This window comes from Podarcis vaucheri (genome assembly GCF_965113315.1).
Source record: "Podarcis vaucheri genome assembly, chromosome: 15".
Classification (NCBI taxonomy): domain Eukaryota; kingdom Metazoa; phylum Chordata; class Lepidosauria; order Squamata; family Lacertidae; genus Podarcis; species Podarcis vaucheri.
In genome coordinates, this window is record NC_138753.1 from 14,354,887 (window position 1) to 14,378,013 (window position 23,127).

The 23,127-nt window shown below is 48.0% G+C and overlaps 3 protein-coding genes and 1 long non-coding RNA gene across 9 annotated transcripts in view; 3 read left to right on the forward strand and 1 right to left on the reverse strand.

The window, feature by feature from the left end:
* The window catches only part of TAF15 (TATA-box binding protein associated factor 15), a 21,280-nt gene extending 19,292 nt beyond the window's left edge, over positions 1-1,988 (forward strand). For all 3 annotated transcript variants that reach the window (XM_082201462.1, XM_082201464.1, XM_082201463.1), the window contains 3 exons: positions 448-536; positions 656-740; positions 1,535-1,988. In XM_082201462.1, coding sequence (XP_082057588.1) covers positions 448-536; positions 656-740; positions 1,535-1,574 — 214 coding nt within the window. In that variant the 3' untranslated portion in view covers positions 1,575-1,988. The remainder of the gene's footprint in view (positions 1-447; positions 537-655; positions 741-1,534) is intronic.
* A 2,144-nt stretch (positions 1,989-4,132) lies between these two features.
* Positions 4,133-13,359, forward strand: LOC309520167. The gene is made up of 2 exons (XR_014214161.1): positions 4,133-4,244; positions 13,177-13,359. It is a non-coding gene; the product is annotated as an uncharacterized lncRNA (long non-coding RNA).
* Positions 13,360-15,092: 1,733 nt separating this feature from the next.
* PEX12 (peroxisomal biogenesis factor 12) lies at positions 15,093-20,175 on the reverse strand. Of its 3 annotated transcripts, none has more exons than XM_082201519.1 (4): positions 20,078-20,175; positions 19,402-19,567; positions 18,151-18,713; positions 15,093-15,595 (listed from the first exon to the last, which is right to left on the reverse strand). In XM_082201519.1, the coding sequence occupies exons 2-4, from the start codon at positions 19,525-19,527 to the stop codon at positions 15,196-15,198; spliced, it is 1,089 nt and encodes a 362-aa protein (XP_082057645.1). In that variant the 5' UTR covers positions 19,528-19,567; positions 20,078-20,175; the 3' UTR covers positions 15,093-15,195. The 3 variants fall into 3 exon arrangements, with proteins under 3 accessions (XP_082057645.1, XP_082057647.1, XP_082057646.1); XM_082201521.1 differs by having other exon boundaries at positions 19,402-19,535; positions 20,078-20,153; XM_082201520.1 differs by lacking the exon at positions 20,078-20,175 and adding an exon at positions 19,658-20,071.
* Positions 20,176-20,483: 308 nt separating this feature from the next.
* AP2B1 (adaptor related protein complex 2 subunit beta 1) overlaps positions 20,484-23,127 on the forward strand; it is a 63,599-nt gene continuing 60,955 nt past the window's right edge. For both annotated transcript variants that reach the window (XM_082201385.1, XM_082201386.1), the window contains exon 1: positions 20,484-20,863. The gene's annotated coding sequence lies outside the window, so the exon portion shown is untranslated. The remainder of the gene's footprint in view (positions 20,864-23,127) is intronic.

Below are 23,127 nucleotides of genomic sequence, written 5' to 3' on the forward strand. Positions count from 1 at the left end.
AAATTTTTTTTGAGGGGGCTCGAGCCCCCTCAGGCCCCATGGAGTCGGCGCCTATGTCTGTGGCCCTCCAGATGTTGTTGAACTCGAGTTGCATCATCCCTAACCACTGGCTGGGGGCTGAGTCCAGCTTAGGTTGAGAGTGAGCGACTGGTCCAAGGTCACCCAGTGGGCCTAATGGCCGAGTTTCAACCCTGGTCTCCCAGGTCCTAGCCCAGCCAGGACTCTAACCACTACACCTCACTGGCTATTATTTTTATTGCATTCTGTTTTATTGATGGTATTTGTAGTCTGCTCCTCATATGTTTTCAGTCACAGGGCTGGAAACAAAAGTAATAAAAATAAACGCAATATACAAAAATTGCAACAACACAATTTAGCATTTCCAAGTGTCCCCCTCTAAAAAGTCCAAAGCACTTTCTAAAGTGCATGTTTCCTTGTTTCCTTCAGGAGCTGCGGCAATATGAATTTTGCCCGTCGAAATTCCTGCAATCAGTGCGATGAGCCCAGGCCGGATGATGGGCATCCATCAGGAGGAGGTGTGTAAAAAACAACAACCCCAAAGCAAACCATAACACCAGAAATGGGGTTGGGGCAGGATGCCACAGCTTGGAGAAAGTGTTCCCTTGTGTTGCTCATCTTGCTTTCCCCCCCACAGACTTCCGCGGCCGGGGAGGCTTTGGAGGCGACCGGGGATTCAGAGGCCGCAGAGGCGGTGGCTTTGGCGGAAAAATGGGAGGCCGGTCAGTGCTGAATTTATTTACTTATTAGAATGGCCAAAGGGCATGTTAGATCTGGGATTTACCCAAATCAGTATTCCCCATCATTGCGTCTTTGGCCACATTCACACCCTACATTTAAAGCGCTACGATACCACTTTAAACTGCCAGGGCTTCCCCCTCCCAAAGAATCCTGGGAGTTGTAGTCTCTGAAAGGTGTTGAGAGCTGTTAGGAGGCCCCTGATTCCCCCTTACATAGCTCCAGTTTCCCATAGTTCCCTGAGACGAGGGATTGATTGTAAAACCAACCAACCCCCCAAAAGCAAGTGTTTTTCATAGAAGAAGCTACTGACAAAAATGAACAAGCTTTAAAAAGAAGTAGACACAGTAAAATGAACAGTTTTAAAAACAAAAGTGTTATGTCTAGATAGGCCACAGGTCAGGAGATGCTGATGATCATGATGATTTGTTACCTGCCCTTCACCAGCAGGTCCCGGAGCGGGTTGCAACAGTTTTAAAATTCAGAGTTAAAGCAGTTAAAACATACAGCACCCACAAGCCTAGGTTGGATCCTGGAAATGCACATCTCAGGAGTCAAAGGCCGGAGGAAGGAGATGAGAAAAGGGGAGTTCTTTGGAAAGGTCAGGCTTGGCTTAGGGTGCCTTGGCCACAAATTTACACCTGGCCCACTGAAGCTGTCCAGACTTTTATTGCTTGCAAGGGTGCCAGCCAGGTCCAGGTGGCTGGTTCTAGGGTGCAGTCACTGGACAGGAAGGTATTCTGGGTGAAAAAAACAACCTCCTTTCTTTCTCTTCCAGAAATGACTTCAGAAGCGATCAACGCAACCGACCCTACTAAGAACAGCTGTGAAGGTCCCCCCTCCCTACCCCATCTTTCTGACGGTGTTTCACAGCAAACTTTGCTGAGTTTCGCCTGCTGCTTTATACCCCATATGGCCTCTTTTGGATAGTGGAATTAAATGTGAAATTGGATTTTTTTTTTATTTGGCGGGAGGGAACTTGGGTCAGATTCCTCCCCCCCTTTTTTATTTTACTTTTAAAGCAAGTCCATCAAAATTTTCATCTTCTGATTTCCATCATTCCCCTCCCCCTTCTCCCACCACCCCCAATTCTCCATCACCTAAAAAAAAGAAAAGAAGGCTCTCTCTTCCACGGGCTGTTGAAAAAAAGAAGGAATGAAATTGTAAAATATTTGCCAAAAATCTGACATGTTTTATAATTCAAACAATAAAAGCTGATTGTTTATTTGTGACATTTTGCCTGTTTTCCCCGCCCTTTTCCGGGAACCCCCAGCAACCCCTGTGTATTTAGGAAGGAAGTGTTGAACTTCATGGATACTTGGGACTCTTTGCAGAATCTGTGTTGTAGAAAAATATGGAGAGGGAATAGCTGTACAGTATTTGGCAGTTCATCTAAATTTGGCAAAGCGGTATATATTACTGTAACTTTTTTTTAAATTTACAAGTGGGAGAGGGGGAGAGGCATTAAGCTGTAAGGGCCCTCGCCTCTAGAAATTTTACTAGACATTGTCCATATACAAGTATATATTTTCACTCAAAAGAGAACAAGAGACTCCTGAGGGTGGGGGAAGAGAGAACAAAAAGCCAAGATTTCTTGGGATAATAACTGTTGTAGGCAGTACCAAATTTATGCAGCTTTTCTGTATGTGGTGGAATGTATCCAATCATTATCACAATTGCACTTATTAGCCACTTTTTTCACAAAATAACAACTCAAAGCAACTTGCAGTATAATGCAAAAATAAAAATATTCATAGAGTGGAAATGAAATAAAAGCTAAAAACATTGATGCGCATGACATACTAATGATTCAGATGAAACATTGGTTTTGGTCAGCAGCGTAAGTAACTTCCTACTGTTTAAACTGTCTGATAAGTTGTTGTTGAATGTAAGCTAGTATAATCAATAGTATGTGTAATTAAACAAACCCATAGTCTTTAGGAGTGTGTGTTCTGAGAGCATGAAGTGGGTATGTTAGCAGCTTGCACACCTGAAAATTTTCTAGTCTTTTTTTTAATTAAAAGCATCAATAGTTTAATGTGGAAAAATCTATTGTACAGTTCTGCAATGCTCATTGGCATGATTTATGATGTCAGATGTTGAATGATAACACAAAGCAAGATTGCAAAAGCATTCTAGATTATTCATATTGAAATGTTGAATGTCACCCAAATGTGTTTCTTCCCTAATATTGCTAACGTATAAGCAATATTATTTGCTAGTTCAATAAAAACCAATGGTAAAATGATAAAAAAAAAAACCATTGATGCGCATGAAAAGCTGCATTAACAAATCCCACCCACTTAGAAGCCACAATGTCAACCAGGTTAAAAATTTGGCTCAAAAGTGTTTTGTTGCCTGGCACCTACATTTAGTCAGTGATGGCTCCAAGCATACCAGTTAAAAGACCCATTCTCATGTTGCTACCATCCAGATCTCATTGAGGGCCCTTTGAGGATGAATGCAGGTTCTGGGTAGGTATATATGTGGAGAGGCAGTCCTTGAGGCATTGAGGACCTGAACTCAGCAGCAGTAGCCCTGTGAGGTCCTAATCCAACTCTATCCACTGTGCCATGTTGTTGTTTAGTTGTTTAGTCATGTCCGACTCTTCGTGACCCCATGGACCATAGCATGCCAGGCACTTCTGTCTTCCACTGCCTCCCACAGTTTGGTCAAACTCATGCTGGTAGCTTCGAGAACACTGTCCAACCATCTCGTCCTCTGTCGTCCCCTTCTTGTGCCCTCCATCTTTCCCAACATCAGGGTCTTTTCCAGGGAGTCTTCTCTTCTCATGAGGTGGCTAAAGTATTGGAGCCTCAGCTTCATGATCTGTCCTTCCAATGAGCACTCAGGGCTGATTTCCTTAAGAATGGAGAGGTTTGATCTTCTTGCAGTCCATGGGACTCTCAAGAGTCTCCTCCAACACCATAATTCAAAAGGATCAATTCTTTGGCGATCAGCCTTCTTTATGGTCCAGCTCTCACATCCATACATCACTACTGGGAAAACTATAGCTTTAACTATATGGACCTTTGTTGGCAAGGTGATGTCTCTGCTTTTTAAGATGCTGTCCAGGCCATACCTGGTCTCTTACTTTCTTAAATCTTACCATCCCTGGCTGCTAGCCTTACTGGCTGGGGCGATTGGGATTAGGAGTCCATCAACATCTGGCGAGCCGCATACGGCCCCCACCATTATGAATCATAGATCGAATGGGGGGGGCCTCTCATTTTGCAGAGTGTCTTTGTGCTGCGTTTGGCAGCCTTCGCATGGGAGCCCGAAGTGCGGCACGCGCGCCTATCCCGCTCGTTCCCTCCTTCCTCTACAGCTGTGGGCGTGGCCGGCAGGGATCCGAGCGGATGCTTTTGCCGCGAATGTCACCTGAGCTGTCGGGGAGCTGCTATTGGCTGAGAGGCGAGAGAGGGCTGAAGCCGCGGAAGCCACCTTTAGTTTGGGAGCAAGATGGCGGCGAGGAAACTGAGCGGGAAGTAAGTGTTGCTTTAAACGTGCGTTTAAACGGCTTAACTCGCACCCCAGAGTTCCACCCTTATTCCTGCATGTTGTTAACCGGTTGCATGGCAATCCTGTGCTTTTCCACCTAGAAGTAAGCCTCGTTTGGTTTAATGGTTGCTTTCTTCTTAGTAAGGGAGGCTAAAATTTGCCTGTGTGTGTCTCCTCGGAAGTAAGCCCCGTTGAGTGCCCTAGGACCTACTCCCAGGCAAGGAAGTGTAGGATTTCAGCCTGTGAAAGCCCCACTAAATTCAGTCTCCCCATTGCATTGCAGCGGGTTGGACTGGATGGTTCTTGGAGATCTCTTCCAACTCTGCAATCTATATTTCAGTGGCGTAGTCAGAAAGTCCAACGGCTTATTTATTGGTCTGCTGCAGCTTGGTTTCAGATACTTTAGCAACTATCATTGCTTTAGAATGATAATTTTCATTACGCCTTTGGGACTGGTTGCATTTTTATTCCTACCTAATTTAAATCTGGGCATTTTTAACTGCAAAAGATTATGAGGCACTGATTGGGGTGTGTGTGTTGCTGTTTATGGCTTAAGCCACTGTGAGAATAGGATGCTGGACTAGAAGGGCTCCCTTTTAGCCTTATCAGCACCCGGGCTCTTCTTTTGTCTGTCCATATAATTTAACCTTTCTGAGGGAAATCCAGCAAGTTTTTTTTTTTTTTTTAATAACAAACCAACTCTCATGGTTGCCTCAGTTACAGTATCTCATCCATGCATTTACAGTGTGAAGCACCCTGAGAGTCAGCCCTGTTTCAGAGCCAAGCTGAGGAACCCTGCAGACACTTCTTAAGTTATTAAGGCCCTGATTTAACTAGGAATGTAGAAAGCTGCTTCATTGTGAACCAGACCATCTCCACGGTGTGGCAGTTGCTCTCCAGGATTTTAAGCAGGGTTCTCAGCCCAGGGGTTGCCTGTAAGATATGCCAGAGGCAATGATGAGTGAAGTATAGTCTGACCTGGTATTGCCACAACTTCTGGTTTGGCTCTGACCAGGACATGATCACGTAATCTTCTCTCTGAGCAGATTTTGGCTGTCTGCATGCAGGTGATCGCTCCTTGGTGGTGGTTGGGATCTTATCAATCTCTTAAGGTTAAGATGTGAAAGATACTAAAACAAACGCCGGCCTTTATGAACAAATAACTCAAATCACTTACCATGAATTAATGTATTCAAGTAAACTGTGCTGGGCGTAAGGCAACAAAATTGCAATGAAATAATTAAACTATTATTATTACTATTATTGAATTTATTTTATTTTATTATATTTATTTATTTTATTCATTTAACCCCATCAGTATTAACTTGGGGTTGTGATAAGAGTTCTGTTAAATTACTGCTGGAAACAGTAAATCAGGGCTGGGCAGAAGGTGGATTGGAATCCACTTTGAATCAAGATGGAGGACTGAACCTTTAAAAACTACTTTTAACCACTGATTTCAAAGCTGCACTGATTTATTTTGGCTTCTAAGAATTCCTGAGCAATGTTGGATATGGGGCTGCTAACAAATAAATAATACGTGTTCAGGATTGCAACTTTCCAAATGTGTAAACTGTTCAAAGTGGCTTTTGCAAATGCAAAAATCCCACTGCTCCATGTGGCTTTTGTAATGGAGGTTGCTGATATCAAAACAAAACACCTTAATGTTGTCTGGGAGTTAAGCCCAATTGAATTTAGTGGGCCTTACTCCAGAGTAGCTATACAATCTGGAGAATTAGCATGTAGTGATCGCAGTGTGGAACTGTTGGGGGGGGGAGGGCAGAAAGTTTTGAATTAAAATGGCCAATGTCTTACGTGATCTTGTGTTTTCCCCCCACGTCTAAGCAAAAATAAATAAATTATAATGGTGAAGCCTTATTTACCTAGGGATCCATTAGCCACGCCATCCCCTGGACCTCGGAGGGAACAAAAGTACCAGGAAAGCAAAATCTTCTTTGGAGAAAAAGAGTTTATTGAAAATCTGTTCACAGAGACAAGGTCTGTACTCAGAGACAACCAGCTGGATAGTTCCTGAAAATATTCTGGCTGTAGAGCAAGACACTTCTGCAGACTTTTCTTATACTTTTCTGAACACTCTCCCCCCCCTCCCACACCTTCCCCAGACTTCCCCAATCGGCTAGCAAATATTGCTTGCTAAACACATTTTATTGCTTGCTAAACATTCCTGTCTTTCTGCTAACCAAGCACTCCCTTCCCTCTCCTTCATACACGTGTCTTCTTTTGCTAGGTAAGCATTTCCTTCGTGTCTTGTCTTATCTTGCATTACTTAAAGCAGAAGCAAAACAGCTTGCTAGTGGGTTTTAGTTACCAGCAGTTTCTGGCTAGGCAGGAAGCGACCTTCTGACCTGTAGCTAACATCAGCAGTTTCAAATAGCTGGTTAGGCAGGAAATGGACTTTTGCCCTGCCAGCCAAATTTAGCACAGTCACTGGCGGCGTGCTAACTGTCTGGCCAAAATTTGCAGAAGTTGCAGAAGTAAGATTTCTTAGGTACAGAATACAAAGCACAGAAAATATTGAGAGAAACCTTTCCCATCTTCCTTTACTCCCTCCTCTTCTTTTGAACAATCTATTACTTAGATTCGTTCTGGGGTAGGGGTCTATATTCTCTCATTACAGCAATCACGCGAGGTCCCACCATATTCTGCAAGCATTGCATCAAGCAGGGAATACAAAAGCAAAGAAGCAATAGAAGCATTATTGGGCCCACCAGCATGGTAAATATTCTCCCCATCCATCCACCTGGGAAGATGCTATCCAACCAAGACATATCCCAGCCCTCCCAAATTTGTACAGGGACATGTGCCACCTTTTCAATGCTAGCCGCCAGATCACGGATAGCCTCGCCATGGTCTGAAACGTTGAAGCAACATGCTCCATTTCAGCCATTTGTAACCACCTATTGTAGGGGTTATGGGCACCCCACTTAGTCATCAAACGGGAAATGTCGGCAAGGGAGGTCGGGGGACTTTTTCCTGCCTGTGCCAATACACATGTGGGCTCTCCAACTAGAAAGAAAAGGAGAATCATCAAAGGTATAGATGGATTACGTTTCTTCCCACAAATACGATACCGTTCATGCCAACAGAAATACGAGAGCATCCATATGACAAGGGCGGTACATATCACTCCTACCCACCAAACCCAATATCTCCATGGTTCCTCCCACCAATATTCAGGGGGTCATTTCTAGTTTTCTTTTACAGCTGAAGGGCCCACTGATACTCGTATTCAATTATTTCCTGGACCTCAGGGGTAACTTTCCACTTCCCTGCTGAGGCACCTACTATGCGGAGCAATTTCCCTACAATCCCTTGTGGGTGGACTGGGCTCTCGTGTTGTCTCTTCAAGATATTATACCCAAAAGGGGCTTCTCCCTCGTCATATATCAGCATGCACCCACAGGAATATGTCCACCCCTGCAATGGCCTGACACTTGGGGTGACTATATCAAGGGGTTCCGGGCCCAATACCAAAAGTCCTGGTGGTGCCTCTAAATTGGCTGGAGAACAAGTGTCTACGTTGGGGACGCTGCCCGCGGGTGCCCCTCCCATCCAATTATTCAGCCGTTCGTAGAGATACCAGCCTCCGGAGTGATATCAGCAAGGCGGTCGTCACTGGAGGGGATCTTCAGGATGCTGAGACACAGTCCAATCTGAAGCAGCTTTCTTCACTTGAATGTGGTGGACCCAAGGTGTGACGCCAGCAACCTTCACAGCTGCGGGTGTGGAGAGCAGATGGGCCCTTCCAGCACGGTTGCAGTGGTGCCTGGGACCAGTCTTATCCACACCTCGTCACCTGGCTCAAACTGGTCACGCAAGGAGTTCGGGCCTGGGTCCACCTGTTGAGAGAGAGAATCTCGAGAGAGTGACTGTACATAGTTACTCAATTGCACATCTTGGCTAGCATATGGAGTTAACATTCTAACATATGGGACTGGTCTCCCAAACAGAACTTCAAAAGGTGACAAGTGGGTCCGTTTGGACGGAAGACTACGGACCCTGAGTAATGCCAAGGGCAACATGGTCACCCAATTAGACCCGGTTTCCTGTGTCAGCTTGGACAGCTGATTCTTTAGAGTCCTGTTCATTCTTTCCACCTTTCCAGAACTCTGGGGTCTATAAGCAGTATGCAGCTTCCAATTGATCTGGAGCGCTTTAGCCAGTCCCTGTAGGACTACATGAACGAATGCTGGTCCATTATCAGATCCTATGGACCTTGGCAATCCATAGCGAGGGATGATTTCCTTAAGCAGGCACCTGGTTACTTCAATTGCCTTTTCAGTCTTTGTTGGCCATGCTTCGACCCATCCGGTGTAGGTGCACACTGCCACCAGCAGGTAGCGATATAGTCCACAACGGGGTAATTCAGTGAAGTCCACAACAAGATCTTCCATAGGTGCAGTTCCACTGTGCTGAACTCCCAGGGGAGCCAGTGGTCCGGTTCTGGGATTATTCTTTTGACATAGCAGACATTTCCTGGAAACCTGGGCTGCCAGTTGATAAAGGTGGGTTATATAGAAGCACTTTGCCAGCTGCTTGGTGGTAGCATCTGGCCCCATGTGGGTTGACTCATGGTATCTCTGAGTTATCTGCCGAGACAGGGACTCTGGAATCCATATCCTGTCATCAGGGGTGAGGTACCATCCTTCTTTGGTCAATGTCAGCTCCTGGGCATCTGCAGTGTCCCTTTCCTGTTGTGTGTAAGCCGGCTTGTCAGCGGTGCTTAAAATTTCTTCTGGGATCAGTGCTCCAATGATCGGAGCTGGGGCCAGTTCCCGGGCTGCTTCCTTGGCCACCTTGTCTGCCAGTCGATTTCCTCTGGCCACTTCCCCTGGTCCAGTTGTGTGTCCATAACAATGGATAACTGCTACTGCTTCGGGCTCCCATACAGCATCCAGAAGGTTCAATAAGGCTTGTGGGTGGGCCACCTGGTTTCCTCTGGAGGTAAGCAAACCTCTTTCTTTCCATAAGGCTCCATGGGCATGTAAAGTCAGGAATGCATACTTAGAATCTGCATAAATGTTTATCTTCTGTCCCTTTGCCAGGCTCAGGGCTCTGGTAAGCGCAGTTAGTTCTGCCAGCTGGGCCGATGTTCCAGGTGGGAGTGACTTTGCTTCAATCACCTGGTCTTCCAGGGCTACCACTGCATAGCCTGCCTTCCGCTGCCCAGCCTCGTTTGCCTCGTCTTTGAGATCAGGCCTGCTGGAATATACTTCGTCCATTACTTCAATGCAATCGTGCATCTGCTCCTCACCTTCTCCTACCGGCAACAGGGTAGCTGGGTTGAGGGCAGTGGTGACTTGGAACTTCAAACGTGGGTGCAACAATAACATCTGACACTTTCTCATCTTTGCTTGGGAGAGAAAATAGGTACCCTTCATGTCAAGCAGTGCTGGGACTGCGTGTGGAGTCACACAAACAGTGTCTTGACCAAAAGTAAATTTGTCTGCTTTGTTCAGTAGGGTGGCTACTGCCACAACTGCTCTCATACAGGGGGGGGGGGGCAATCTCTGCTCTGTTGGGGTTAGCTTCTCTGACAAGTATGCGACAGGTTGCTGCCAATTTTTCAGTTTCTGGCATAAGACTCCCTTGGCTACCCCTTGGTCTTCATCTATGAACAGGGTAAAAGGCTTCTCGGGGTTTGGATGCCAAGCGCTGAGGCTTGTTATAATGCCACTTTGAAATCCTGAAAAGCCTGTTGCTGTTCCCTGCCACATATAAAAAGATCCTTCTCTATTCCCCTAGTTGACTCATGCAGGGGCCAAGCAATGCTTCTGTAGTTGGTAGTGAGTCCAGGAGATATTGTACATCATCATAAGTGGGATTTTAGGTTTTAAAAATCCCTTCAAACAGTTTTATGATCTTTGCTGGATTCTCCTCAAAAGAGGGGTTCTGATTTCTCCAATTACAAACATCTGCACTTGAAAAGGGTATATGCTGTGCCTTCGCTTGTCCAGCTGGGACAGGGGCTGGTGGATCATAAAACCCTCCGAAGGGGCATTACTCCGGCTGCCTGATCCTTCCTGGTTTTCTCATACTGTCTGTGAGACATACTTTCTTCGCTGCCTGTCCCCACTTCCTCTTTTCAGGGGTGTAGCATTTCTGTTGCCTCAACTAACAAGGGACTCACATCCAACTTCTCCCTCAAATGGCTTTACAAACTCCTTTAGTCTCTTTTTCTGTTTTTCTGTCCACATTTTCTTTCCTTGATTCATATCATCTAGTATCTTCCTAAACTCTTCGTCATCTTCCTCTTCTTCCGTCTCACTATCCTCCTTAGCAGGTCCTCCTCCCCCTACACCAGTACCTCCCTGTGCTTCTTGATTTTGGCCTGGGGGGGGTGTTGGAGGGGCTGTTGCTGGAGTGTAAGGTGGTGGCTTAATCACTCCCCTCTCCTCATCTTCTGGGTCTTCTAACACCAGAGGCTTCACTGTACAAATCCTGTTCTGTGTGTTGCTGTCACAGCAAAACTTTAGCCATGGTAGATTCTTTTCTACATTGGTCTTCCATGTAGAGATATAGGGGACCTGGTCTGGGTGGACATTTAATATATTTTGCCACAGGGGGTTGATTCGCCACAGGGGGGGTTGATTAATTGCAAATCAAAGCCACGCAGTTCCCTGGGTCGGCAAGTCCACCTCACATAAAGTTCTGAGTCTCTGTTCTTTTCAATTTGAATCCCCAAATCATCACTCTTCGTGGCCGCTTTCCAGTTATTTAAAAAGCATTCAGATACTCTGCTCCTAACAGGGTTTCAAAATTCTCTCACACTCCACATGCTACATATTGTCAGAAAATGCACAACCTTACAATCGCTCGGCCAAGGGGACACTAAGCCTTGGCCCACACTTGACAATTCAGTCACTAGAGTATCTGACATGCAACATACAACATACAAAACACATCAATATAACACACTAAACACACCAAAATAACTCCAGCATGCAATACACCAAAATAATTCTGACATGCAACATGCCAAAAAAAAAAAAACACACACACAATTCCCTCTGCCCCATTCCCTTTCCCAAACCTTACTGGCGCCCCATTCCCTTTCCCAAACCTTACCAATTCCTTTCCTGGTGGCACTCTTACTGCTACCAGCAGTCCCCTTTTATTCCTGGTGGCTGGCACCCTACTGCGCAACCAATCCCCTTATTCCTGGTGGCATCTTACTGCCGGGCACTGTATTGCCACGCCCAGGTGAGGCTGATCAGGCCTCTGGCCCTTTCCCTCGGGCCCCTAGCCCTTTCCTTCGGGCTTACCTTTTTCCGCTGCGGACCTGTCCCCTCGGCGCCGTCCTGTCCTCTTGTTCTCCCTCAACTAGATGTCTCCACTCCAGAACAGTGTGGCTGGCTCCCCCCACGAAACAGGTGGGGTGCGCAGGGAGCCTGCAAACGCTGCTGAGCTGTTCACCTTGGTTGAGCCTGGCCCTCCGGTCCATATTGGGGAGGGGGCTTATCCCGGACGAGCCCCCAGAGAGATGAAGCCTTATTTACCTAGGGATCCATTAGCCACGCCATCCCCTGGACCTCGGAGGGAACAAAAGTACCAGGAAAGCAAAATCTTCTTTGGAGAAAAAGAGTTTATTGAAAATCTGTGCACAGAGACAAGGTCTGTACTCAGAGACAACCAGCTGGATAGTTCCTGAAAATATTCTGGCTGTAGAGCAAGACACTTCTGCAGACTTTTCTTATACTTTTCTGAACACTCTCCCCCCCCTCCCACACCTTCCCCAGACTTCCCCAATCGGCTAGCAAATATTGCTTGCTAAACACATTTTATTGCTTGCTAAACATTCCTGTCTTTCTGCTAACCAAGCACTCCCTTCCCTCTCCTTCATACACGTGTCTTCTTTTGCTAGGTAAGCATTTCCTTCGTGTCTTGTCTTATCTTGCATTACTTAAAGCAGAAGCAAAACAGCTTGCTAGTGGGTTTTAGTTACCAGCAGTTTCTGGCTAGGCAGGAAGCGACCTTCTGACCTGTAGCTAACATCAGCAGTTTCAAATAGCTGGTTAGGCAGGAAATGGACTTTTGCCCTGCCAGCCAAATTTAGCACAGTCACTGGCGGCGTGCTAACTGTCTGGCCAAAATTTGCAGAAGTTGCAGAAGTAAGATTTCTTAGGTACAGAATACAAAGCACAGAAAATATTGAGAGAAACCTTTCCCATCTTCCTTTAATGGCAGTCCTAAACATGCATCTTTACTTCAAACTAGACCTGCTGCCTAGTAAGTGCATCTAGGGTTGCATGTCTGCTATAGCATTTTTGCAGGTTGTGTGAATATTTCTCTTTTCCTGTGGTCAAAAGTATTTAAATGGAAATATTTGATTTGCAGGGGTGGGACATTTAGCAAAGCACGCTGAATGTGAATTAAATGCTATAAGTTCTTTAAAAAATAAGAAGTTTCATTGGAAATTATTTTTATTGGAATTCTTAGTAAATAAGAAATTCTAAGTATATTTTATTGGAATTCTAAGAAAATATTTTAAGGAATCTAAATACTTTAAGAACCTGCAGTTGTTCATACAGTGTTTTCAAGCTCAATCTGAAAAACCAGGATCATTTATACATTTTTGTATATAAAAAACCGAGTCTATGACCTAGGAGAGACCAGGGTTGAAATCCCTGCTCAGCCATGAAGCTCACTGGTGACAGCTAAACTTTTATTTGGGAATTGTCGTATCCAGCCTTTCCTGTAACCTGATACCCTCCAAATGATTTGGACTACAACTCCCATGAGCCGGAAGGGCAAGGCTGGGGTTGAGGAAGAGTCCAAAATGACGTGGTGGCTTGGGATGATGGGAATTGTGGTGTAAAACATTATTTGTCTTATATGTTTTTTGGATCGCATTCGCTTGAACGTTTTAACAGGGACCTCTGTTTCCATATCTTGCAGGTAATGGTCTTCTGTTCCTGTTGATGCATAGAAGAGGTGATGATGATGTGGGAGGTTCATACACCAAGTGCCATGCTCCTGAAGAGGAGCCCTTGGAGGAGAATCCCTCCTATCAGAGTCCTGCTCTGACCCCCGCCCTCCCTCACCAGATATTAAGAACATCTCCTGGAATTGGACACAAAAGCGTCGTTTGCCATAGTTTATGGTGGGGCTGACCAACAAGGTGCTACCATGGTATTGCTGGGTCACTTGCCACACTAGCTGGGGCCGAGGGGAGCTGCAGTCAACAGTTGGCCATCCTAGGGCCCATTTGCTCTGTACATTTAAAGCAGTGTCATAGCCCTTTAAACAGCCGTGCCTTCCTCCAAAGCACCCTGGGAGCTACGGCTTGCTAAGGCTGCAGAGAGTTGCTAGGAGACCCTGGTTCCCCTTACAAAGCTCCAGTTTCCTTGGGAGTTCCTTGGGAAGAGGCATTGATAAACCAGAAGTTGTAGCTACATGAGGGGAATAGGCATCCCCTAAGACAGGCATGGCCAAACTTAGCCCTCCAGCTGTTTTTGGCCTACAACTCCCATCATCCCAAGCTAACAGGCCCAGTTGTCAGGGATGATGGGAACTGTAGTCCCCAAACAGCTGGAGGGCCAAGTTTGGCCATGCCTGCCCTAAGAACTCTCCACACCCTTGCTCCAGCATCTAGAGGGACACAGGTTGTGCGTTCCTGTAGTGCTCACCAGAGCCAGGCCCTGACTTCTGAGAGTTCTCTAGTTGGGGCATCTCCAGCTCCTTGGCTAAAAGAACAGTTTCACCATGCAGCTCTCCACCAACTCTCATCTGTAGCACCTGTTCCATCAGGCTGCTGGGGACGGATGGGATTGAAGGGGCTTTACATCCAACTACTGAAAGCTCCCCTTCCCATTGGAAGCTTTCTGTTCCAGCTGATCATGGTGAGAAACCTGTGACTAAGACAAGTGTGCTTTCCCACCCTATTCCCTCCTAAACCCCTTTCCTTTTGCGTCACGTCTTTTATATTACATGTCAGCAGAGGGAACTGTCTTACCAGTAAACTCTGCTGGGAGCTCTTTTTCTGGCTAAAGAGCAGAATATATATATATATTTAACCTAAAACAATAAATAAATTGTTCTCTCTCATGACCAAATTGGATGTTGTGAATCTAACTTAGCAAGCACTTTTTTTTAATAATGTAAATAGCAGCTGGAGGAAACAAAGCAGCCTCAGGAACACAGCAGATGGTGGTAGGGAGGAAAGGGTTAATGCCCCGTAAACACTGCCCCTGGGAAGCTGTAAACAGATTTCCCTGAAATGCGAATACAGTGGTACCTTGGTAGTCAAACAATGCTGCAAACCTGGAAGTGAGTGTTCCAGTTTGCAAACGTTTTTTTCAGAAGCTGAATGTTCAACGCAGCTTCCGATTGAGTGCAGGAAGCTCCTGCAGCCAATCAGAAGCCGCACCTTGGTTTCCGAACCATTTCGGGAGACGAATGGACTCCCTGAATGGATTAAATTCGAGAACTAAGGTAGCACTGCAGCAGTTTTGGATTAGATTTGTCAGGACTCTGGAAGGGACGCATGCATTGATACCCATCACAGCCTAATTTGTTACAGGGGGAAATTAGCTGAGCAAAAGAGCCAGTAAGAAAGTTGAGGCATACCACTCTGTGCACAGGGAGCCTTTTGGGTTCTCATATATGGGAGCCTGCAGTGGAGGTGTGCCTTCATGTACTGAAAGGAAGAAGGCCAAGCAGGCTTATCTCTCTAGTTCTCTCACTCAGCTAATCTTCCTCAGCTTCTAGGAGAAATAAGTTAAGTGAGATATCCAGAGAGGTCTCAAGGCCTGCTTTTCATACGGTAGCCAAGCTCACAGAGACCACCAATAAAACGTCACGGGATGCCTGCGTAGCAGATAAATTTCATGTGTGTACAAGAGAAACACATAAAACATAATCAAGTATCCCATCCAGCCACATGGTGCCTGAGACAGAGGGTTTGGGCCACCTCTGTCAGTTTTCAGGGGTGTACAGTTTGACAAGGTGCTGGAGTTCCGTGGCGTAGCCTGTGATAGGACACCGCTGGTGCTGCTTCACGTAGTTGTAGGCGCAGCGGTAGCAGAAGACGAAGCCGGAGGTGGAGAGGGCCGTGTCGTTGGCGCGGATTTTGCGGCACAGCGGGCAGACGGTCTTGAGCTTCGGCAAGAGCGGGGAAGCTGCCCTGCAGTCCAGGTGGACGGGCGGCGGAGGGGTAGGCAGAGCTGTCAGGGACTTGATGGACTCCTGGTTCTCAGACGAGTACCACCATTCCAAGAACTGGAGAAAGAAGACGCCCACAGAGAGCCCGGTGGAGAGGGAGAAAGCCAGGCCGCCCAAGGCTTTCTTTGCGGCAGACTGTACCTGCCGTTTCAAGCTATGAGACACAAGACAGATAAAAAAGAGCACTGAGTGAAGGCATCTTCTCTGCTGCCAGCTGACCACTGTAGTCAGTATCTTGGGGCTGGATTAATGTAATGCAGTCTTTGTGGGGCTGCCCTGAGGAGGCCTGGATCGGAGGCTCCAGCAGAGGCCAGACTGCTGATGAGGACATCTGGCCGAAAAAATTTGACACTACTGCTAACTGTCTACTGGCTGCCCATCTGCTACGATGCCAGTCTCAAGGTTCTTCTCTTAATTTGCAGAGCCCTGAACCACTCAGGGATTGCCTGAACCCTTATATTCCAGCTCGATCACTGAGCTCATCTGCAGAAGCAGAGTGGGTTCCTTGAGTTAGAATCATCAAATTGTAGAGTTGGAAGGGACCCTGAGGATCATCTGGTCCAACCCCCTGCAATGCAGAAATATGCAGCTGTTCCATATAGGGATCGATCCTGCAAGCTTGACATTATCAGCACCACGCTCTAACCAACTGAGCTAACCGGGTTGGTGAGGCTCATTTGACAACAGGGAGAAACCGAGTCTTTAGTGTCGCCTGCCCAAAACTGGGGAATCTTCTACCAATGGAGATTCAGCACATACCTTCTGTGCCAGCTATTAAACTGCCTGCTGAAAACTTTTTTATTCTCATATATAGGCAATTAAGGATAGAACAGTTACCTGATTTCCGATTTCAGCTTTTAAAATTTGGAATTTATCGTACTGTTTTATGCACAATTAGTCTTATGATCTTAGAATCGTAGCGTTGGAACGGACAACAAGGGTCAGCTACTCCAGTGTTTCCCAACCACTGTTCCGCGGCACACTAGTGTGCCGCGAGATGTTGCCTGGTGTGCCGCGGGAAAAATTAAAAAATTTGAAAGATTTTTTTTTAAGTCAAATTTTCGATTGGGGCGCCGTCACTAGATGACCCCTGGGGTTCCCTCCCTCCCTCCCGCTCTGCGCCTCCCTCCTCCTCCGGGGAGGCCCTTCCTGGCTCCCGGCCAAGGCTTGGCGGCTGCCACTCACTCACTCGCTCGCCCACCCGTCCCTCCATCCCTGCACCCGGCCTCTCCCCCTCCGTCCCCGACGCGGGGGCTGCCGGGATCTGTAGTCCCCTCGCCCTTGGGCTCCGCGCCCGCGCGAACTATGTTTCCCAGCGTGGCCTGGCGGGCCGGGCATTTTGTTTGAAGCGCTCTTCTCCCGGCCATGGAATGAGCGCAGCGGCGGGCGGGCGGGCAGGGGCTCTTCCGCGCAGACCCCGCGCAGCCTGCCTGTGCCCCCGCAGAGATCGGGCGGCAGGATGGAGTCCGGGGATCCCCGCGGAGGCGGGGAGGCGGAGGCTGCCCCCCAGGTAGGGCTGCATCGGGGGGGGGGGTTATTTTTGCAATGCTGCATCCGCGCCGGAGGGGATGCATCGGACCGCGGGGAGACCCCTTGGCGGGCGTGCAAGGCAATGCATGCGTGCAGGCGTTGCATGGAGTGCAGTGCAATGCAATGGCAACGCGGCGCCCTGCATGCATGCATGCATCTTCCACCGGCGCTCCGGACTTGGCAGGTGAGGGGGGTCCCCAGTGGGCGGCAGAGAGAGCCGGGAGGGCGAAGGGGAGCCGGGGGGGGGAGCAGCGCTGCTCCCCGAGCCGAGCCCGGGGGGAAACTTCGGCGTCATTGCGCCGGGTGTTGGAAGCGGAGGCTGGCGGGGGCCCCTCACCTGCAAAACCTGGTCGCCTCTCATATATTTCGTGCATTGCATTCATCGCCCGCTTTCTCCTCCAAGGAGCTCCCGGGGGCGCGCGTGGTTCTCCCCGTGTTATCCTCGCAACAACAGCCCTGCGAGGTGGGTCAGGCGAGTGGCCCAAGGGAGCACCCAGGGATTGTCCTGGCCAGGTGAGGTGATTTGAACCCTGCTCTCTGCCCAGTCTTCGTCCTCATTTAGCCCCCACATGTGCATGACTGTGCATGACTGAGGTTTTCCCCCCTCGTCTTGGCTATGGTGTGAGTCTGTGCTGTTAATTAATGGGGTTCTGCCTTCGGAGAAGATGAGCCAGCCCTCAAGGAGGTGATTATGCTAGCAATTCATGTCCCTCCCGGCGTGACGCTGCGCGCTGACGTCACGGGGCTGTAATGGTGGTGTGCCTCGAGATTTTTTTCATGAAACAAGTGTGCCTTTGCCCAAAAAAGGTTGGGAAACACTGCTACTCCAACCTCCTGCAATGCAGGAATCTTTTGCCCAATTGTTGTAGATTGCTCCAATATTTTGGTGTGAGGCTCTGGCAGGGATCTAAAGCCCTCCCACTTTCTTTCCCAAGCTGGAGAAACACTAGGCTTTGGGAAAGAGGTGGGATCTTGCCAGAGCCATCCCACCTCCTTCCCAAAACCCAGCACCTTGTTTACCTGGCTTTGGGGAAGGCAGCACAAGGGTTGCAAGTGTCAAATGTTGCTGAGGGCTGCCAAAATAGGCTGCATGCGTGCTGCACTGCCCTGGTCCAGACAGATGGTTTGGCTGTCCTTATGTCCCTTTCAGAGCTTGCCCGTTCCCCCATTTCAGCTCACCTTCCTGCTGGCTGTGGGCTCCCCCTCACAGCCGCTGCCGCCTTCTCTAAGGCTCGCACATCTTCTGCCGTGAGCCTGACCAGCTGGACGCCAGCCAGCATCAGCATGGGCGAGTGGTGCCGGGACTTCCCCAGGACGTAGCAGAGTTGCTGGACCAAGAACCAGCCCTCCCAAGCCAAGTTCACAAAGGGGTAAGCGGCCAGGAAGGCCCTGTAGAACCGCTTCCAGGCCGACGATGGCGGGTGGATAGAGTAATCGTCCTCCTCCCGGAGACGGGAAACCAGCGCCTCCAGTTTGGTCCTCAGGTAGGGAACGAGGACCAGCAGGCAGAGGGATTTCCAGTGAGGCCTACGTGGCAACCCGGCAGTGACTGAGCGCCTCTGCCTGGGCTTGCTGCCCCCGTAACTCATCACCACTCTCTTCAAGCTGTAGAAGTTCTCAGCGAAAGAGGCGCTGCACCTTGAAAGGAAGTGATGCTGGAGGTGCAGATCCAGGAGGGCATAGATTTCGTCAAACCAGCGCCACAGGAAGCCGTAACGGCCAGGGTTGGATTCAGCCAGCACCTGGCGCAAGAGAAAGCAAGGCCTAAGTAAGGGGCAGGAAGTCTCCCCCCTCCCCACCCCTGATAAGAGCTGCATTTTCTCAGGGGTAATTCTCAGCCCCAGCCAGCATGGCAGGCGCACTTTTGGGGGAAGGTTGCTGTAGACAATCCTGAGTTAGATGGAACAATGGTATAACCGAGCCCTTCTGGACCAGGTCGAAGGGCCATTGAGTCCAGTAGCCTCCCAGTGGCCAAACAGATGCCCCTTTGCAAAAGCATGCAAGGTAAAACACAGCTTCCTAGCTTCTCCTGAGCTTCTGGGCTGCTTACTGAGCTATTTCACTTAACAAAATTTTTATATATTGTTTGATTGAAGCTGTTTATAAAAATATAAAGCATTAGAATTACTGACAAGCAGGTATATAAAAATATTCAATGGATGATTGAAATCAGCAGTAGCTATAGGTCGAATCTAGACAAATAAAAATGTGAAAATGCTTTTTTTAAAAAAAAGTTTTGAAAAATATATTGATTTTGCCATAGCTCGCAACTGCCATCTAGTGTCACATTTGTATAATGCACCTTACAATACAAAACATTTTTTACAGCCATCTTGGGCTGGTCCCAGAAGCACAGAGAAGTAGCAGTAGGCCATCCTGCTGAATACCACTCAGCAGGGTGGAATGTTGCCCATGGGGCATTTTTGTTACCTTGGCCACATGTTGCAGTGCGGGCCTCACGGCTGACATCAAGCTGTCTTGGGCAACGACCTCAAAGATGGATGGCCTGTCCTCATAGATGGAGGCTGCAGTGAGGTGAGCCCCATGCTCTGCCATGGCGTCTTCTGGAATGGAAAATCTGGATTGCTGGTGAAATCTTACAGAAAGAACAAAAATGGTTACCGCAGGCTGCTGTTAATAGGGTGCACAAAGCTTCTGGATTCAGAGGGGCATTAGGGGCATTCACCTCTTGGTGTACAATCTGATGCCCTACTGCTTCGGACTCGAAGCTTCACAAGCTTCTAGCCTTTGGAAAAGTTTAAGGCTGGGAAATTACAGCACCTGCACTTGGGAGGATGGAGGGTGGCGTGAGGACAGTCTCAAGTTCAAGCTCCAGTGGCATCTCCAGATAGGATGGGGGGGGGGGAGACCCTGGAGAGCTGTTGCTGCCAGTCAGTGTGGGTAATACTGAGCTCTGCAGAGCTCTGCATGAGGCTGCTTTCTGTGTCTCTGCCCCCATCACCAGCCACCCCTCGGGAGAAGGAAAAGCAAAGTGGCTGGGGCTACTCAGCCAGATGGGCGGTACATGATATTATTAAAGGAAGGAACAGGGGTGGGCTGGGGTCTCCCTTTCCTCCCCTTCCCCGCGCTTCCCTCTTAGCACAACCTCAGCTCCTCCAGCACTCCATGGGTCTCCTTGTCGCCTGGTCCAAATGTGAGACCGGAAGTAGCTCAGGGGAAGCCTATTGTTCTAGCCTTCTTCCTCATCTCTATGGTAAGGTAGAGTTAGGATGAAGCTAAGGCATGAGGCATCTTATTTTGTTGCATGTTAATCTATTGTATAAATAATGTATAGTATAGCAAGCAATATAAATATATTATATAATAATTTTTTTTACTAAATATAAAAAATGCATATTGACACACACGCACAGATACAGTATATGCAATAATGAAGATTTTATTCATATATAAAATTGAACATTTTCCAGGAAGTAGTAGTATGATAAGGGGGTGGAACTTCCTACAATGGTCGGAAACCCGCTATTGCCGGTGGGGGAAGGTAAAGCGTCTCCTCCCTAGCCTTCGTTATCTCCGTGGTTCAAAAAACCCCGTATTTATATCTTCTGTGAGGATATAATGAGTGGCCTTTAAAAACCAAAAACAAGAAACGCCCAAGTGCGGTGTCAGGTATGTACCTGGGCCACTCACTCCTTTCTACATCTATGTACCTCCGGCCGGAAGTGAGCGTGGGCCGACCTAGGCCCCTCAAGTTCTGTGGCCACGCGACGCTCTAGGCGAGAAGGCGTGGCGCGGACGGTTGGTTGGTCCTCCGAGACATCCCGGTTTCCGGCCGCCTCCCCAGCCGAGCTGCTTGTGGCTCTCCGCGGCCGTTGCTGCCCCCCCTCCCGCCAGCCAAAGAGGCTCTCGAGGACCCGCCAGCCCCTTGCAGGTGAGTCGTGGGGGGGGCCCTTCGGGGTGGCCCCGCCCCTTGGGGGGAATTGGTGGGGGGGTGTCTCGTAACGGGGAGGGGGCCGACGGATACCTCTGTTTTGGGCTGGGCGAGAGGAAATAGGGGAGGGGCACATCCCATCTCCTTTCCGAAAAAAAGGGGGCAGCATCCATTGGGGGAGCCCTCTGTTGTTTGTTGAGGGGGGGAGGGCAGAAACTGGGGCTCCCTCCAAGGAGGGGCTTGAGATGGGGTGGGGGAGGGGCATGCCTTTCAGGAGGGCTGGGGGGGCGATGCGTGCCCCTCCCCCAGACTCGAAGGGTTCTTTATTTTCCCCCTACCCCAAGGTTGTGCTTGGGGGGACCTGGACTTGGCAGTAATATTATTGCCATTATTGCTTTTACCATTATTATTATTGAGCAAGGTGAAGGGCCTTGGCAGTGTTATTAATATTAATAATAACAATGTGATTTGTTTAATCATCTGTTAATCTGAGTCTTTATTTAGATTATTTGTACCCAGCCCAAAAGGCGCCCAGAGTGGCTTACCTACAGTCTGTATGTTGTGTGCAATATTGCAAGGGTAGAGTTGTCCCTGCAGTGGGACAGAGATCGTGGAGCACCCCAGAGAACGAAGAAAGGCATTCGGAGTTGGTTGTGGGGGGAGGCTGGAGAAAATGAAGCATGGGCTTGTTTGGAGTGAAGGAATGGGAGGACCTGGGGTTTGGGGGGGGGGACTCCAGTGGGGTTTCTACAGTGGGGGTTGCATGAAAATTCCCCCTTTTTCACTGGTGCAGGTGGAGAGAGGGAAAGTGGGAACTGGCCCTGGTCTTATGTATGGAGGCGGGGCTGGGCCAGGTCAGAGACAGTCTTCTGGGGGTGGAGAGTGTTTTGCAGGTTTGGTATTAATGGACTGAACATAAAATGGAATATTGGAGTGGGTTGAAATTGGTCGAGATGCTGGCATGGGATGGAGGCAGATTCTGTCCTTTTTTATCTCCCCTCCCAAACCTGCCTCTTCCTCTCCTCACTCTGCTCCCTTTTTAGGGTTTGGAAACTGGGGTGGGGTAGTGCCCCCTCAATGCAAAGTCCAGTTGAAACCTTCCCTCTTCCTTCTTGGGTCTCTCATCCCAAATCTTTGTAACTGGATTCAGATTTCCAGGTTGGAAGGGGCGCTCAGAGTATGAGAGAAAGAGAGAGCATACCAGATCCCCCTTGTATCATTTAATTTGAACAGGTCCCCTAACTAAACCAAAGAGGAAAGGCTTAGAGAAGACTCAAATGTTTTTTGGAGGAGAGCTTCTACGCCCCCCACCCCCAGTTTAGCTAGAAGGGCTGGAGAAGCTCAATTTTTGGAGTGGTGACCTGGATTTTTAACCTGGGCCAGAAATAAGACTTTTTGCCCTGGAAATTCCTCCTTTTTTGATTCTGGAAATACAGGGTGCGTCTTTTAAAAGAGTCCCCATGGAACATGTGTAATCTGTATCCACAGGACCTCTTTTAAAGGACTCCCTCTGTATATGCAGAGGGAAATGCACTTTGCAGTTTCTCAGAGGGCAGTCTGTCCCTTTATACATGCTAGGACTAGGATCTGATGAGGCCTTCTCATCCTTTATATCAACATTTCTGAATCTTACACAAATAAAGATTTGTTCCATTACAACGTGAATTTGTATCCAGGACTCCTTGGAACCCCCCCCCCCTTAAATTTGAATGCATCAGTGACAAAATTCTGCATCAGTGTCAGATTGCAATTTTGACCCCTGGCCTTGTATCATACCTAGAGAAATAGATCAGATTTCTTCATGCTGTTATCAGAATCTTAATTTCTGGTCTTTTCTGTGCCAGGTTCACTCACCCTGTTCATTCACTCAGGCATTTTAATTCTGCTTTAAATCCAGGTTCCTTTAAGTCTTGTAATTTTTATTAGTATTTACCTCCGTCTATTGTTTTTTGAATATTGGAATCATGGTATATATTGTACTTTTTTGCACTGTTTGTTTCTTTGTAAGCAGCCCAGGTAATATTTATATAAATTCAATTTATATAAATACAATGAACAAAAATAAATTTCCAGTAAAGGATCTGTATCTACCTGCCCTCCTCTCAGTTCCCAGGAATTTGGTTTGGCATGGTAGGTCATTAGATGCTCCCCACCTGCCAAAATCACCTCTTGGTCTATTAGATCTTGGTTCCTAGAAAAATATACTGGCACCGGTGAGGCACCCCTCCTGCTTAGACCGCTGTGGGAAGGCTAGATGACTCTAT

What these genes read in the sequence shown, in the direction of transcription:
- PEX12 (XM_082201519.1), bottom strand. Translation starts at nt 19,527, where the DNA reads ATGGCAGAGCATGGGGCTCACCTCACTGCAGCCTCCATCTATGAGGAC. An exon ending in CACTGCAACATGTGGCCAAG is followed by an intron (nt 18,714 to 19,401) that starts GTAACAAAAATG and finishes CTCTTGCGCCAG; the next exon opens with GTGCTGGCTGAATCCAACCC. An exon ending in AGCCCACAGCCAGCAGGAAG is followed by an intron (nt 15,596 to 18,150) that starts GTGAGCTGAAAT and finishes TGTGTCTCATAG; the next exon opens with CTTGAAACGGCAGGTACAGT.